At 56.2% G+C, this 15395-nt stretch overlaps 5 protein-coding genes across 5 annotated transcripts; 2 read left to right on the forward strand and 3 right to left on the reverse strand.

Moving 5' to 3' along the window:
- Positions 1 to 27: 27 nt before the first annotated feature.
- PG985_014889 (uncharacterized protein) lies at positions 28 to 336 on the reverse strand (the record flags this gene model as incomplete). The annotated part of the gene is made up of 1 exon (XM_066834655.1): positions 28 to 336. The coding sequence occupies one exon, from the start codon at positions 334 to 336 to the stop codon at positions 28 to 30; it is 309 nt and encodes a 102-aa protein (XP_066677265.1).
- Positions 337 to 979: 643 nt separating this feature from the next.
- PG985_014890 (uncharacterized protein) lies at positions 980 to 1879 on the reverse strand (the record flags this gene model as incomplete). Its single annotated transcript, XM_066834656.1, has 1 exon — positions 980 to 1879. One exon carries the CDS (start codon positions 1877 to 1879, stop codon positions 980 to 982), a length of 900 nt encoding a protein of 299 aa, XP_066677266.1.
- Positions 1880 to 2895: 1016 nt separating this feature from the next.
- Positions 2896 to 4034, forward strand: PG985_014891 (SGNH hydrolase; the record flags this gene model as incomplete). The annotated part of the gene is made up of 3 exons (XM_066834657.1): positions 2896 to 3158; positions 3271 to 3469; positions 3573 to 4034. 3 exons carry the CDS (start codon positions 2896 to 2898, stop codon positions 4032 to 4034), a joined length of 924 nt encoding a protein of 307 aa, XP_066677267.1.
- A 428-nt stretch (positions 4035 to 4462) lies between these two features.
- Positions 4463 to 11831, reverse strand: PG985_014892 (uncharacterized protein; the record flags this gene model as incomplete). Its single annotated transcript, XM_066834658.1, has 7 exons — positions 4463 to 6465; positions 6530 to 7499; positions 7560 to 8217; positions 8276 to 8612; positions 8667 to 9631; positions 9800 to 10274; positions 10340 to 11831. The coding sequence occupies 7 exons, from the start codon at positions 11829 to 11831 to the stop codon at positions 4463 to 4465; spliced, it is 6900 nt and encodes a 2299-aa protein (XP_066677268.1).
- Positions 11832 to 12616: 785 nt separating this feature from the next.
- PG985_014893 (uncharacterized protein) lies at positions 12617 to 14122 on the forward strand (the record flags this gene model as incomplete). The annotated part of the gene is made up of 2 exons (XM_066834659.1): positions 12617 to 12878; positions 12942 to 14122. 2 exons carry the CDS (start codon positions 12617 to 12619, stop codon positions 14120 to 14122), a joined length of 1443 nt encoding a protein of 480 aa, XP_066677269.1.
- Between the last annotated feature and the right edge of the window lie 1273 nt (positions 14123 to 15395).

Genomic DNA, 15395 nt, shown 5'->3' on the forward strand with positions numbered 1-15395 from the left:
ACTTGAAGACTTCGAGCCACACGCGCGTCACCTCGTCGTAGGTACCGGGCGTGCGGGGCTGGACGGGGGGGAAAAGTAGCCTTCGGCTGCGAACTCGGTCTCTAACGCGGCGCCCTCGGCCCACGCCTCGGCGGCCAGCTGCTCCTCGACGGGATCGGGGGCGGGGTCGTCGGAGAGAGTAGCAAGATAGTTTGCAAGATTGGCGGTGGCGATGTCATAGTGGCGGTCATGAGTAATCTTCTCAAGGACTTCCGCGAGGTATTCGGTGTTGTAGTCGGTGGAGCCGGAGGAGCTGGCATGAGAAGGGGAGCTTGCGTTGCTGCCGTTGTTGGCCATTTTGGACAAGCGTTGAAAAGAGAAGTGTGTTAACTTCTTCTTCTTCTAAGTCAGTTCCAAGGTAATAGATGATGATCAAAATATTGAACGACTTTGCTCGTTCAAGTACTGTTTGCAAAGATGGGATGTTCTGTGACTGTTGCTTCTCGAGCCGAGGTTCCTCCGACTTATATCTCGGTACACCGAGCACCAGTACTACTCCCCGTTTCCAAGCCCCCTTGACCTCGACAATGATATTGTATTCTAGGTCTACCGAGTTGAAAGAACACGACAGACAAACAAACCTACTGTGCAAAGGCAACAATGTACACAGGAGCTTTTGTCTCCCCTTGAGAGAGATACAAAGGACGAACAGTGCAACCGGCGCCATAAACCCTTTGGTAGCTTGTCTGAGATAAAAGAAAAGGGAAACTCAGACGTATAGTGGTTGCGTAGGAGCACCGGCTCACACAAGATATCCACCCGATCTACCAAACAGGAGGTCCCCGGAGGAGGGAAGCGAACATTTAATCGCGCAAGACGTGCGTGTTGGAAACAGCGGCGGACTTTCCATCGCTACTTTTACCATTTTGTACGAAACAAACGTGAACTAGGTCGGCCTGTATCAGGAAGCTTTTTACATACAATGACAGGGATTTCTGGTTTATTCAGTAATGGTGAAAACTGCCTCCCCTCCTTGATCCTTTACCACCATTTCCAAGCCAGCCTGAGGCTCGCCAAACACCCACCCTTCTGCCCGCATGTCTTTAATCACCGGTATCTGCTCATTCTCAACGGCGCTTCGAGAGCTCAGGTAATTCACATCATGGTGATCCACCAAGTCCACCAGCCTGTGGGCCACGTCCTCCGTCTCATCCACCCCCGGCGCCCGTACAAGTGGTAAGTCGTCGGGCAAGGTCCACCGTGCCACTTTCTTCTTCTTCTCCTTCTTCTCGTCAGTCTCTCCCTCTGCTTCTTCATCCTCGAGACTCCCGAACGACCACCAGCAAATGGACATCGTGCCCGGCGAAATCCTGTACGTATCACCCGGTCGCAAGAGCCGCAGCAACTTATCCTGCACAGACTCGCCCTGGTTCCCCATTCTCCGGAGAAGCTTGGCGGGGCTGAGCTCCCACTCCACCTGTGCATGCCCCCGTCCCACCGGCGGGACGGTCACAAAAGCGAAATGGTCCTCTTCCTCGCGCTGCAAGAGATCCGGATCGCCCCCGACGCGGACGTGGGTGACGCGCTTCGTGGGCCGCATCCTGATTTCCGGGGTCGGGCACTGCGGGTCGGCCGCGGCGGTGAGCTGGGGCGAGTGCATGGCGAGGAGGGAGAAGGCGTCGCCCGACGGCGAGTTGTCCAGGCACGAGTACTTGGTCAGGACGGTGACGGCGCGCTCGGGGAACGGCGAGGCGGCCTGCTCGACCGTGGCCACGAGTTTGAGGGGCTCCGTGGGGTCCGGGTCGTGCACGGAAAGGGTGTGTGGCGGGCTCGTGCTTAGGCTGAGGGAGAGCTGCACTTTTCTCCCGTCTTGCGGCGGGTGGTCTTGATGGGACGCCATGGTCCGTTCTCCGATGGGGGTTTGATTGATTTGGTTGTTCAGTGTATCGAAGAAGTGTCCTATCGTGAAAACGTCCTCTCAGATCAGAATGGGTTTGGCGAGCTCGATGGATCCGAGTGAAGTTCTGTGATGGCAAACCGTTGCATGACGTTGCAAGTCTTGGAGATTGAGGGGGATTCAGGTCCCTGTACACAAGCGTCCTGTGATTGGTTCTTCCGTTCAGCCAGTATTAGTCAGCCGCGTCAGTGGGCTGACCTTCATCGAGATGGCCCTGCGCCGTACAGCCAATGCTGAACACTGCCTGTCCGCGGATAAATTGCTCGCCCCCAGTCTCTAGGCGCCGCTGCCAGGCTGCCTGCGATCCTGTCAGCATCAGCCCTTCACTAGCGGGGAAAAGGACTCTGTCTATCCACTATAAACACTTATCTGGTTGAGTCCTGCAGATCGTTTCCTACGCAGCGATTACGATTACACATAAATAGGAATAGTAGAACGATTATAATCGAACCATGGGTTATTATGGCTATTTTAGGCCCCGTCATCTCACCAAAAGATAAGAAAATGTCAGATGGCATCACCAGATTCGGCCTGTTCTCACTGCCCACAGTAAGCCAGCAACGTACCACAGGGTCCAGTGTTAGTAAGGTTGACCATGGGCAACGGCAAAGCGGCAAGTATGAGAAGAGCTTTAAGGCATTGTATACGCTCATGGCGCAGTGTTCTTGGCGGTCACACGTTGATTATCTGCTATATCCGGTTCTACAAGCCCAGGATAGGAGCACCATCTCCGGCATGCTGTTGGGTCACTGGGTATGGAGGGGGGTGCTTCCTGAAGGATGAATGAGCTGACAATTGGCTGAGTGATGATGAAGATATTTCGGAACGAAGCAATGAAAAGGGAAAATGGAAATGTATAAAAGGGGCACTGAAAGCACAGTTATTTTGGAAGTCAGTGAAGCAAGCCTAGGAAGTCAAACAATAGCAACCACAGCAACACCAAAATCCCCATTACAAGAATGCATTTCACCCAAAGATCTGCCCTGCTGCTCACAGGAGTCACTGCGGCCCTCGCCCTGCCCTTGGAGGGATCGGGGAGCACCCTGAACCACCTGGTGGCGCGTACAGCTCGCTACGACCAGAGCTGCAGCCGCAAGATCCCCGGCAGCGACAAGACGTACGAGTCCAAGGTCCGAACCGCCTTCACGGACGCCTCCCAGCTGGCCCTTGTGACCCAAGAGGGCCAGGACTCGAACGGCAACGCCTTTACCGAGAGTACCGCGTAAGTGTCACCATTGTCTTATGTTTTCGCTATCCGTTCGTTCTATTTGAAGATAAAAAAAGAAAAGAAAAAACGAAGTTCATCTGTATACTTGCTCACCTTGCCTACCCAGCTTCTCCCACTACTTCGGGGATGGCGATAAGGACCAGGTCAAGAAGATGATGCAGGTCATCTACAACAGCCGCCTCCCCGTCGACGACAACGACGGCGGCCAGGGCTACTTCATCGACATCAAGTGTGGCTCGGACCAAGACGACGAATGCGAGGCCTCTGTCCTTGCCGCCACGAGCGCGAAGCCCGGAGAAACATCCGTAAGTTAGACAAGGGAGACATATAGCTCGATGGGGAGAGCAGTATTCCTAAGCGTCAATATAGTAAGAATAGTCGAAAGCTAACGATGTTTGCCCCCCACAGATGGTCCTCTGCGACCGCTTCTTCAGCGCCAACACGGTGCAGACCAAACAAGACCTCGACAGCAAAAAGATCGGCACGCGGCGGGGCCAGTGGTGCCAGACGGGCGAGAAGTTCCCCTTCTTCGAGGTGGCGGGCCTGACCCTGTTCCACGAGATGACGCACCTGCACGTCGTGGGCCAGCGCGCGGGGCTGACGGCGCGGCCCGACCCGGACGGGTACGACTCGTCCGGCACCGTCGACGTCTACGTCAAGGGCGGCGACGACGACCGCAAGCGGTACGACGGGCTGGAGCCGTGGCAGGCGGCCCGCAAGCTGCGCCAGCTCTGGGCGGACCATAGTGGGGACGAGAGCAAGTACGAGCCCACGACGCCGACGGTGGAGAATGCGGAGAGCTATGCGGCGGCGGCGCTCGAGTTTTACTTCTTGAAGAACTGCGAGTGGGATGTCATCTTGCCCGAATAAGCGAGGTGATACAGACAATCTGTGCTATCCTTGAGAGTTTCGAAGGCATTTGGGCACGATGACCTCTTGTTGCAACTAGTTATGAGGCCTTTGGGTGGTGTTCTGTTCTTGGGCGCTTTTGATCCCTGCTGGGCCAGCCTGGCACGAAAACGAGAGAAGATTGTATCATCCGGTGTTTCTTTAGGTATATACTTATTCACTACATTCCTTCAACAACCGACCGTACGAGTCTTGGCATTGCTGTAATCTTATCATCATGAGCCAGAACCAGGCGTTCGGTAAATCCGTATACCTAAGAACCGTTTTTTCTTTTCTTTAAACGTGTAGCACTCAAGAATTTTCAGCCGGCTATCCCATCAAGGACCCAGTACGGGAATGAACTCACGTGGTAGCAACCCGCATCATGTTATGACTAGACCTCGCAACTCCTACATTCCCTTCAACGCTTCCTCGGCAACATAGTGCGACCCGCCCGCGCATCGGTACCCAGACGCCTGCTTGATCCACTGGTATCCCATGGGACACACGCCCATCTGCTCCAGCTTCTTCTTGGACGCCTCCTCCTCCTTGCGCTTCCGGTCCTCTTCCAGCAGCCGCCTTACAATCTTTTCGCGGTCGGCGTCCGCCACGGCCTTCTTCTTATCCTCGAGCAGGCGCTGGTACTCATCCTCCCTTTCTTGCTCGGCCCGCTGGTCGCGCTGCAGTTGATCCCAAACCGCGTCGCTGACTCCGGCATCGCGCTTGGCGTCGTCGAGTCCCCGACCGTCGTCTTGCTTCGGTTCCGGCTCAGGAGTCGACGGCGGAGTCTCCGCCTCTTCCTCCTCCTTCTCCTTATCTCCCCCGGCAGCGTCGCCGTTGGTGTCTGTGTTGGTGCCCGTGCCAGTCCGTGGTGGTGATGAGTGGTCAGAAGCCGGCGCCCCTGGAAACATTCTGTCGAGGGTCGACTTATGCTTCGCGGATCTACCGCGCGATTCCCGTTCCTGTAACATGGATCGGATCGCCGTCAACACCGCCTCCTCACTAACGACGAATTTCCTGGTCTTTGCCCCTTCCTTGGACTGGATCGCCTTGCTGAAGACAGCCTCGGCCAGCGTCTTAACGTCGCGCGCGTTGGCCCAGCCCGCCTGGTGTGACAGGCGCAAGAAGAGCTTCTCGACGACCCCAGCAAACTGCTTCCGGGGCGTCACCAGCTGCCCGATGTCGAACGAGACCTTCTTGCTCTTGTGCTGGTTCTTCTTCTCCAGGTCCTCCGTCTTGGCCTTAAGCACGCCCGTCATCAGCGCGGCGCACTCGCGCGGGCCCAGGCTGCGGAACATGACGGCCTCGGGGAACCGCGACGACAGCCCTTCGTTGACCGAGGTGAGCCGGTCGATGTCCTTCTCGTAGCCGGCGAGGATGATGATCATCTTCTTGCAGTAGCGCTCCTTAGTCACGCTGTCGACGATCTCGTCGATGGCCTCCTGCGCGAAGTGGCCCTCGGCCAGCCGGTAGGCCTCGTCGACGAAGAGGACCTTGCCGAGCGCCCGCTCGAACAGCGCCCGTACCTTGGGCCCCGTCTGCCCCACGTACTGGCCCACGAGGTCGCTGGCCGAGGCCTCGACCACCTCGGCCCCGGCCAGGAAGCCCATGTCGTAGAAGACCTTGCCCATCTTGCGCGCCGTCGTCGTCTTGCCCGTGCCCGGCGGGCCCTTGAAGAGGAAGTTGAACGGGATGCTCTCCTTGGGGTCCATGTCCAGCGCCTTCATCGCCCGGACCGTCTGCTGGTAGCCCTCGAGCAGGGCCACCGTCTCCTCCGTGCCGACCGTGCCCTCGAACAGCTTCCGCACGTTGGTCTCGGACCGCTCGGCCCGGTCAAAGTGCTCGTCGAAGTCGCGCGCCTCGAGCAGCTGCCGCGACGCCGCCTCGCCCCGGCTGAGCCGCGCCTGGTGGCGCGCCTTGGTCGCGTCGAGGATGATGTCGATCTCGCCGCCGTTGCCGAAGTTGGGCCGGTTGCGGGCGCGGTTGAGCATCTCCATGGCGACGTTCTTGGCCTCGCCCGTGGCGTCGAAGCTCTGCTTCTTCAGCTTGAGGTTCAGGATCTGCAGGAGCTGTTGGTCGTCGAAGTCCTCGAAGGTGAAGGCCGCGGCGATTGGGAAGCGCCGCGCCAGGCCCGGGTTGGTGTGCGGGCTCTCGAGCATCGCCTGCATCTGGTCTTTGTACCCGAGCAGCAGGACGCAGCGGTCGTCTCCCGGGACGGACTGCACCTCGGCCACAATCGTGTCGATGACGGCGGTCTTGAACGGGTCGTTGTGGGAACCAGTGTGACTGAAGAGCCCGTAGGCTTCGTCGATGACCAAGACCTTGCCGACAGTGGAGGCTAGGATGCCCTTTGCCTTCTTCTCAGACCCTCCTATGACTGCGTCGATAAAGTCCGCCGGATTTTTGACCACCACTGCACGCGGTCAGTTACTTTCGCCTCTCTGTGTTAGTAACTGGGAACCGTGTGGGTAGCTTACCTTCCCCCTTGGATAGCAGTCCAAGATCCACCAGAATCTGTCCGTAGAGCTTGGCCACCGTCGTCTTTCCCGTACCGGGGTTGCCAAGGAAGATCTTGTTCAGCGAGTACTCCACGAGGGCCTCCTCGGACAGCTCCCGATCGTAGTTCTCCGTGGCGCTGTCCACCAGCGCCCGCACATTCTGCTTGACGGCGTCCAGCCCGATCAGCTTGTTCAGCTCCGTCCACCCGCTCGACTTGGCCAGTGCGTCGGCGGGTCGCGGTCCGATGAGGTCCAGCTTGGTAAAGAGGAAGTCGTCCGGCTTCTGCTTCTTGCGGCGCTCCCTGCGGATTCGGGACGCCTGGCTCTTGGAGATGCGGTCCAGGACGTTTTCTACCGTCCGCGCATTGCCGAATCCCTCCTTGCCCCGGCCGCGGCCGATCCTTCGGGCCACGATGCGGCAGTAGAGGCCCGAGGGTCCATCCTCGCATTTCATCGTCTTATTGTAGTGTTTATCGATCTTAAGGATCAGGATATCCAGCAGCTCCTTATCGGTATAGTCGGCAAACTTCATCTGTATAGGGAACCGACTGGGCAGGCCAGGGTTGTGGGCGAGAAAGCTCTCCATCTGCTTGTCGTAGCCCGCCAACAGAAACACGATTTTGCCTGTGAGGTTCTCGACCTCGGGGAGCAGGTAGTCGAGGACCGCCCCACCGCCGGGACTGTTGCCGGAGGTCAGCTGATAGGCCTCGTCGATGAAGACCACGCCACCGCCTTGGTTAAGCATGTTGTCGACCATCTTTTGACACCCACCAACCCCGATGTTTGCTAGCTTGGCTCCGGTCGTCTCCTCAAAGTTCGACCCGGGAAGGACTCCCAAAGACGTGAGAAAGCGGGCGTAGATCCTGGCCACGGTCGTCTTTCCCGACCCAGGATTGCCGAGTAGTTGGGACCCAAAGCGCTGCTTGCTGAAGTCTACCCCTTGCCGGAGCTAGGATGGCTGTTAGCAAGTAATAATGGTATGAATTACGGCCAAGCTTAACCGACGTACCTTCGTATCCACGACACTCTTGATCTCCAAGAACTCACTCTTCACATCTTCCAATCCAATCATACCCATCAGCTCGTCTAGTGGGGCGTTTTGAACACCCTCGGTCCTCTTCAGGTGTTCCCACTCTTCCTGCGCATTGGTGGGAACCCCTGGAACATTGGCGGTGCTGGAATTCGACGGGTCGGGCTTTCCTGACGATGGCCCCGCGGCAGCCTTCTTTGCAGCCGCAGCTTCAGCCCTCTCCTTCTGCAACTTCTTCACCTGCTCGTACTGCGCCCTGGACTCCTTCGCCGCCTTGAGCTCCTCCCGCTGCTTGGCCAACGCGTTCTTCTCGTCCTCCTCTTCGGCCATGTACTTGATCTTGCGCTTCTCATGGTCGAGCTCGTCCTGGATCTCCTGCAGCTCGCGGGCGTAGGCCTTCTGCTGCTCGAGCCGCTTCCGCTCCAGCTCCAGGTCGCGCTTGATGCGCCGCTCCAGCTCCTGCTGCTCCTTGATGCACTTGTCGCAGCGGTCGTTCCGCTTCGAGCACGCCACGCGCCGCTTGTGCTGCTTCTCGCACACCAGCTCGACCCGGTGCGTGCACTCGACCTGCTTGTGCGACCGCTCGCGGTGGCAGCGGCGCTGGCAGACGTGTTGGCCGCAGTTGAGCTGCACTCCGCTTGGTACGGTGTTAGCCTTGTTCCTGGAGAGTCTAGCTCGGGGACTGTCCTACTTACCAGGACTCGGCACAACCCCCGTCGGGGCAGAACTTGGCGAAGTCGGTTGGATGGCTTAGTAGTGCCTTGGTCTCTGGATGTTGCTCACACTTGACCGGAATCCCGTCGTAGAGGTTGTGGTTCTCCTTGAGGAGCGTGAAGAACTGGGTCCAGAGCCAAGCTCCCTTCTTGCTCTGGGTGAACGTGTCCATATTGCCTATCATGATAAGGCAGTTTCTTGCCCGTGAGATCAGGACATTGAGCCGCTCCGGCGATGACATGAAACCGATGTCGCCTTGCTCATTGCCGCGGGTCAGAGAAGCAATGACTATGTCCGACTCCTCACCCTGATAGTTGTCTGCAACCACTGTCAGTACGAGAGACACTTCCACCTTTCCGTCAGCATACTCACCAATGGTGGATAGGCGAATCTCCCTCTTCCCGACCTTTGAGGCTGCCTGCGAAATCATGCCGGCGCGAAGAAGCTCTCCCGAGTCAAGATCGTTCAGAACGGGATCATTCTCGTTCTGCAGCGCTTCCCGTAGGAGGCGCAACTGTCCGAGGTAAGGGGTGAGGACCACCATGTGACTAGTGCCGTAGCCCTGCTGTGCGAGATACCTCACGAGACCCACCACCATCTCGGCCTCAAACTGGTTCTGCTTGCTGGCCTTGACGGTCGGGTCCCGCTTGTCGGTCAGCGACTCATTGGTGGTCTCGGGCTGTTCATGGCTGAAAAACACCACCCGGTCTTGCAGACCACGTATCGGCGGACGTTCTGTAGTGTTTGGGCCATCTTCGAGCCCAGGGTAGGTAAGTGCTCGAGGGAAGCGGGAGATGCTGGGATGCATGCGGTGTTGCTTCATGAGGGTCTGGAGGGGGTGTTCATGCCTGATCAACCGTTCGAACATGGACATGTTGAGATTGTATCCGTCGCCCTTCTCGACAGTCAAAGCGTAGTTGTTGATTTTGGGACGCAGCTGCTGGTGGTCTCCGATCAGGATCAGCTGCTTGACCGAGGGCGCCATGGCGGTCAGGATGTGGGACTCCTGGATCTCGCCAGCCTCCTCCACCAGCACAATGTCCGGGTTGGCTGCTCGGATCACGTTGGTGTACATGGCGGCCGCCGTGGTCGTGCAGCCAATGATGCGTTTGGAACGGAGTGTGTCGATATCGCGCTCACTGAACTGCTCCTGGACACGTTCATGTAACCGGTCCATTTGCTCAACCACCTCCTCAATTACCTCAATCTGGTCGTGATTGATGGCCGTGTACCATTTCTGGTAGTACTGAGTTCGCTTGCTGAGATCAATATTCCATACCCTATTGCAGTTGGGTGGTACATCTCGGGCAAAGATGCCAGGGTGCTCTCCACGGCACCTATCGACTCTCGGCGTTAACACTTACTCTTTTGGAAGGGAACAGGATGTCTTAAGAGGGGGTAATGGGAATTTCTCGAGTAAACGGTTACTCCTTTCCTTATAAGACATTGGGATAACGTGGAATAAACACTGGGTTAAGAATGAACAAACACCGAAAGTCGCTTACCAACGTCGGAACAGATAGTCCTCCTGGATACCTTTACCTTTCTTGTCGACCCGTCTCCAGTCCTGATCCGAAGTCGGAATGGTAAAGGCTTGGTGGAAATCACTATCGTCGTCGGAGAACTCAAGGTGCATCATAACATCTTTGAAGGACACCGTGGAGCTGACAAGGGCCGAGAACAAAGGCTGAAGTTGGGAATGGAGCTCCGTCCATTCCTCCTTCATTCTGTCGATGAGAGCCCATGCATCTGGTTTCCGCTTGTACGTGGATGATTGCTTCGACAACAGAAGTCCAAATGTACGTGGGGAAAACTTGGACCCTAGCCTGACCATTTCGCCCGATGGAATGCCAGCATCCATCAGCTCCTCCAGAAACTGGTCGAGGGCATGGTTGGTGTAGCTGATAACCAGGATCCGGTCTTTGGAATTGTCATACAGCTCTTTCACGATCCATGACCCAACGAATGACTTGCCAGTGCCTGCATAGCTGGTTAGTTTACAACTATTGGCATGTTTAGTCCACGATGGTACGAAGTTTACTTACCTGGAGGGCCCTGTATAAGAGCCACTGGATTAGCCAAAGCAGCCATGAATGCCTCGACTTGCGACCGGTCGACTCGCCGCTTCACATTGCCGATACGCACATCGATGCCTTCGTTTGGAGTGTCTTTGACCTTGTTTATGAGACAAGTTCTCGCTGACGTTTTCAACGGCTCGCTCAAATCGGTGGAGTCTGGTAGGTCCAAGAGTAGCTCATGAAGGGGGAGGTCGGTCATCTGCTGGAGGCCCTTCAGGACAGGCTCGTATGCAAACACCGGGGTCTCAACAAGAACGAACTGGCATCCGCGTTGTGTCCGCAGCGCCAACAGTGCTCTGCCAAGGGCTTTGCTGTCGGTGAACTGAAGACAGACGACGGGAGGTTGCTTGCACAGCTGTTCCACATTCCGTTCGATGAAAGCGAACCCGTAGATGGTTTGTCCACAGACCAGAGCACCGAAGGATTGGTGTTTTAGATAGTACTTGTTGTCCTCAAGGAATCGTTTACTCTGCGCGGCGTTCTTGTTGTTCAATTGGCCCAGCCCCTGGCGGCATTGCACGGCAATCGAGCACTTTTTGCCTCTCTGGTCGTCTCCGGCGTCCAGACTGTCAAGAACGAGGTCGCCAAGGATTTGCGCCGGACGCCGAGGCTTCTTCTTACCCACAATGACTTGGTAGTCTTCACGGAGCTCCTGCAGCATGTCTTCCCTGAGCAGCCTGAACTGGTTGTCCAGATGCATGCCTGCACGAGCTGAGGGATCAGCTCCATCGACTTCCCTCGCTCGACGGAGGAATGGTTTCGCGGACGCAAGGAATTCGTCGGTGGTTGGCCATAGTGAGATCTTCCGGTAGTCGGCAAAGTCGTTGTCATGTCTGCCTCCGGGGGAGTAGCTCGAGTCGACATCCACGGGCACGGTCTTCAAGTCAATGACTTTCTGGATCTTGTATGCCGTCGCCCGGACTTCGTGTGAACCAGAGTTTTGTAGCTTCCCGCGTGCCATGACTGCATTGATGTCTGGCAAGAGGAGGGCGACGGCCTCTTCTGTGGAAGAGACAATCTCGTGGGCGAGCCACGAGAAGGAGATGAGATGCTCGTCATCAAGGTCATCCAACGATTTGACCAACTCTTTCCACATTGTAGGTGGGTTGATCATGACAAGGATGATCTGCCATAGCAGCTGCCCGTCCGCCAGCGCCTTGACTGAGGGGCTGGAGAGGTAGCGGGCGAAACTCAGGGTGGAGGCCTTGATGAATCCAGGCGACACATCTGCGCGTACACTCGCTCGTACGCAGTCCAGCCCATGGGTGCTTGCTACGATGGTCTCAACGGTCTGGTCAGGAGACCCGTTGCTCTGGGCAGCCTCGAGGAAGAGCTTGGCGTCACTCGTGCTGGTGACAGGCCGCTTTCCCTGGATGGAAGCCTTGAATAACTTGGCGAGCTTGAGAGATCGGCTGGAGTTGCCGTCTTGGGCTGAGACGGAGCCATTAACAGGAGCCATGGCTGTTGGTATGAGTTTGTGAAGAAGAAGGGTCAAAATCGACGAGACTGCAGGAGGGTAAACGAGACTTCAAGCAACGATACCAGGTGCTAATACAGAACGGGCTATGACAAAGCTGGCTTTTCGTGATGCAATAATGGGTAGGAGTAAGCAGTGCAATGGTCTAGTGTGTCGAAGAATATGAGAGAGCAAAGAATCAAGATTAAACTTTTGACTGGTATATGGGGGGCTGTCAAGTCACAGCATCCGTTTGTATGTGCAAGGGGCGACGATGCTGTCCATCCGTTGGCCGGAGGCTTATCGTTTCCCATGAAATCTGTGATTGGTTGCCGATGCATGAAACTCTCTGCACGCGGGCGGGAGGCCCACCATCGTTGGATGGGCAAGGCAGCAAGGCAACTCCAAATTTCTATGGGACGGATGCGGGCGCCAACAGCGGCACCGCACCGCCTCCAACCAGGTCGCATCAACCGGTCGAGAATGAGGCCAACGCATCGGCCCAAGGCAGATTTGGTCAAGAAACAGCTCGAAGTTTCTGTGCCACTCGAAGCCCAATTGATCCGAGAGCCGATGTGCGTGCACCGGGATGGAAATGGTGGGCCTCTTTTGAAGGGGTCAGGCAGACTTCTTACCCAGCCCCGTCTTCCCTTTGATCCAACACAGAGCGGGTGGTCTCAATTATATTGGATAAATCCGCTCAATCGAGACTCATCTCGGTATTAAATAGAGAATCTCTTGTCTTCCCTCAGTTCTTCGTGTTCTTTAAACCCTTACCAGCATATTCAATGTATTACAACTCATCCCGTGGTAACTCCTATTGGAGAGGAGGCGGTCGGTCGCGTGGCGGCAGATATGCTCAAGGCCACTCCAGACCCATCGTCCCAGACACCCCTGACCATCCTCTTGGGCCTTTGGTCAAAGAGCTGCGATCGGATGATCTTGCCGGGAAGGCCTCACAGAACGAGCAACATGCAACTGTCACGGACTGCCAGCTTGTGGCATCGTACAATTGGACCAGTAGTCCCTCTCCTACCATGCTGATGCCGGGTAAGAGCGACCTCCTTGATTGAGTCAATAGAGTTCACAGGGCGCTGACTTCGATCCTATAAGGCATGCCACCTCGATGGACTCCCCTCAAACAGCCTATCCAGCTGGCCGAAGACAGCGGGGAGTATTTCCGAGACCGCAATGCCGCTCGTTACCCAGCTCATCCTATTGAGCCAGCAGTGGTTGCCGCGTTGATCGACGCGCCCGACCAGTGCACAGGTGCCGGCGTCGACCTTGTGGCCTGTAGCAGCACAATGGGCAATCTTCTTCGCTTCCTTCGTTGCGAGCAGAAACCCTTCCGCATTCTCGTTGAAGAAATCGGCGACACCATGTTCTTCATCCGCAGAGAGAAGTCGCCCACGGAGAAGATCCCCGACGTGCGTGGGTTCGGCCACACCTTCCCCGAGCACTACACTACCTGGGACGAGTCGGTCAAGACGTCCACCTCGCACCAACGCGTCCTGAGCTACAGCTTTGGAGGTATGCGATGCTTCGTCCGCTTCGAGGCGGATGGGTACCTGCCAGCCGGGAGTAGCCCGAGACAATCAGGGTACACCACCCACGCCAATGCCAGCGACCCAGACGACCTCGAAGACCTGTTGTCGTCGCTCGGATCCGCCACGGTCGGCACTGGTGAGACCGTTACCTCCACTGGCGGCCTGAAGACCAAGAACGCTGGCACTAAAGTGGACCAAAGTCAGATCTTTGACCTCAAGACGCGCAGCTTCCGCCGCAAGGTCAATCAGGACACCCTCAGCCACGAGATGCCCCGCCTCTGGGTCTCGCAGATCCCCAACTTCATCCTGGCCTACCACACCAACGGCCTCTTCGACGACATCCGGGTCCAGAACGTGCGGGCCGAGGTCGCCGCGTGGGAGACGGAGCAGCTCCCAGTCTTGGCGCGGCTCGCGGCGTTGCTGCACCACATCCGGGAGCTAGTCCGGGACGACAACCCGGCGCACAAGCTCGAGCTCTGTCATACTGCCGACAAGCCTGGTACTCTGCAAGTCCGACAGCAGCTCGCGGATGCGGGCGATGCGCTGTCCGAAGAGATCAAGAGACGTTGGCTGTCTGCTGGTGCTGCTGGTATGTTCGGGGAGAAAGCCGGTGGGTCTTCCGTTGGTTCCGACACGGACTCGGACAGCGGGATTAGCTTCGGTGACAATGACGATAAGGAGGACTTCACGGCCTGCTCGGATGCGTGTGGGTACTGTGGTTTTTGTGCTTCGTCCAAGAAAGCTTGATTCCCGTTTCGCTTCTTTATCCCTCTATCTTTCCAACGTGACAAGCAATCCGCTCTTTGGGTGGGAGAATGTTCAACCGCAAGAGGTACATGCAAAGCAAGTTCCAAGCATTTCATACACAAATCAGAAAGTTCATTGTTTTTCCAAAATCATTAATGCCGAATGAAGAAATGGGCTAGACCGTAATGTTGCACGTGACCAAATGATCTCGTACCCACTCCACTAAAGGGGCCAAGACCACATTCATGCCAACCCTGCTATCCTCAGCGCATCCAGCGCCTCCCTCACCCGGGTCCTGGCTACGATGATAGTCATTTGTCTCTACCACGCTACTTGCCGCATTCCCCAGCCCTCGTCGATAGCCCGTTCTCGACCATTCCGATGAGCTGTACCATGTCCTAGTCCTCATGCGTGACCTTCTCCTTCAGGGCCAGATACTTCTCAAGGAAGGCGTGTTTCTGGAGCTGCGAGTATGTCTCCTACTCGACCCACCTCACCCCGATCCACTACCCAAATCTCCACTGATGAATACGACCAATACAGCGACATAGCTAAGAAATGGTTAGCACGTCCCAATAGTCGTGAGTCTTCAACATACGCTGCGGTTGTGCCATATACCTATCGACTCTCGGCGTTAGCATTTACTCTTTTAAAAGGGAGCAGGATATCTTAAAAGGGAATAATAAGAATTTCTCGAATAAACGGTTCCTCCTTCCCTCGTAAGATACTGGATTAACGTAGAATAAACACTAGAATAGGAAGGGATAAGTATCGAAAGTCGCTTACCTCAGCCCTTCTTGCGTTCGTCAATACCCCCACGGAGGCTGCAAAGAGTACCGTAAAGAGAGTCACTATGCCAAGCTTGACGTTGGGAGATTGGACATTGTACAAGATCAAAATGGCGCCCAAAAGGAGGAGTGCTGCGAGAATAGTACTGGAATAAGAGGCGAATGTCGCAATATTGCGCTCGGATATGAAGGCGAATCTGGGATTGCCGCTTTCGTCCCTTGGTGTATACATATACTATGTTTCCACGCTGGTCAGTGACATTCGTTCCAAATAAAGAAAAGCCAGCTACCTGCAACCCACCCTGAATAGCAGCCCAACGTCCTTTACGAACTTTGACAATCGATCGTGTTGATCCGGAACCTTCAAAGCAGCAAGGGCCTTGTGGTCATCATAGATATATCGGCCGTTCCCACCCAACGCGCATTCACTCTCGAGCATCCAAGGGCGCCCCTTCCACAGCTGCCATCGGAAGAAATGGAGAGTC

Source organism: Apiospora marii (assembly GCF_038362585.1).
Source record: "Apiospora marii strain CBS 49790 chromosome Unknown utg000012l_segment0_segment0, whole genome shotgun sequence".
Taxonomy (NCBI): domain Eukaryota; kingdom Fungi; phylum Ascomycota; class Sordariomycetes; order Amphisphaeriales; family Apiosporaceae; genus Apiospora; species Apiospora marii.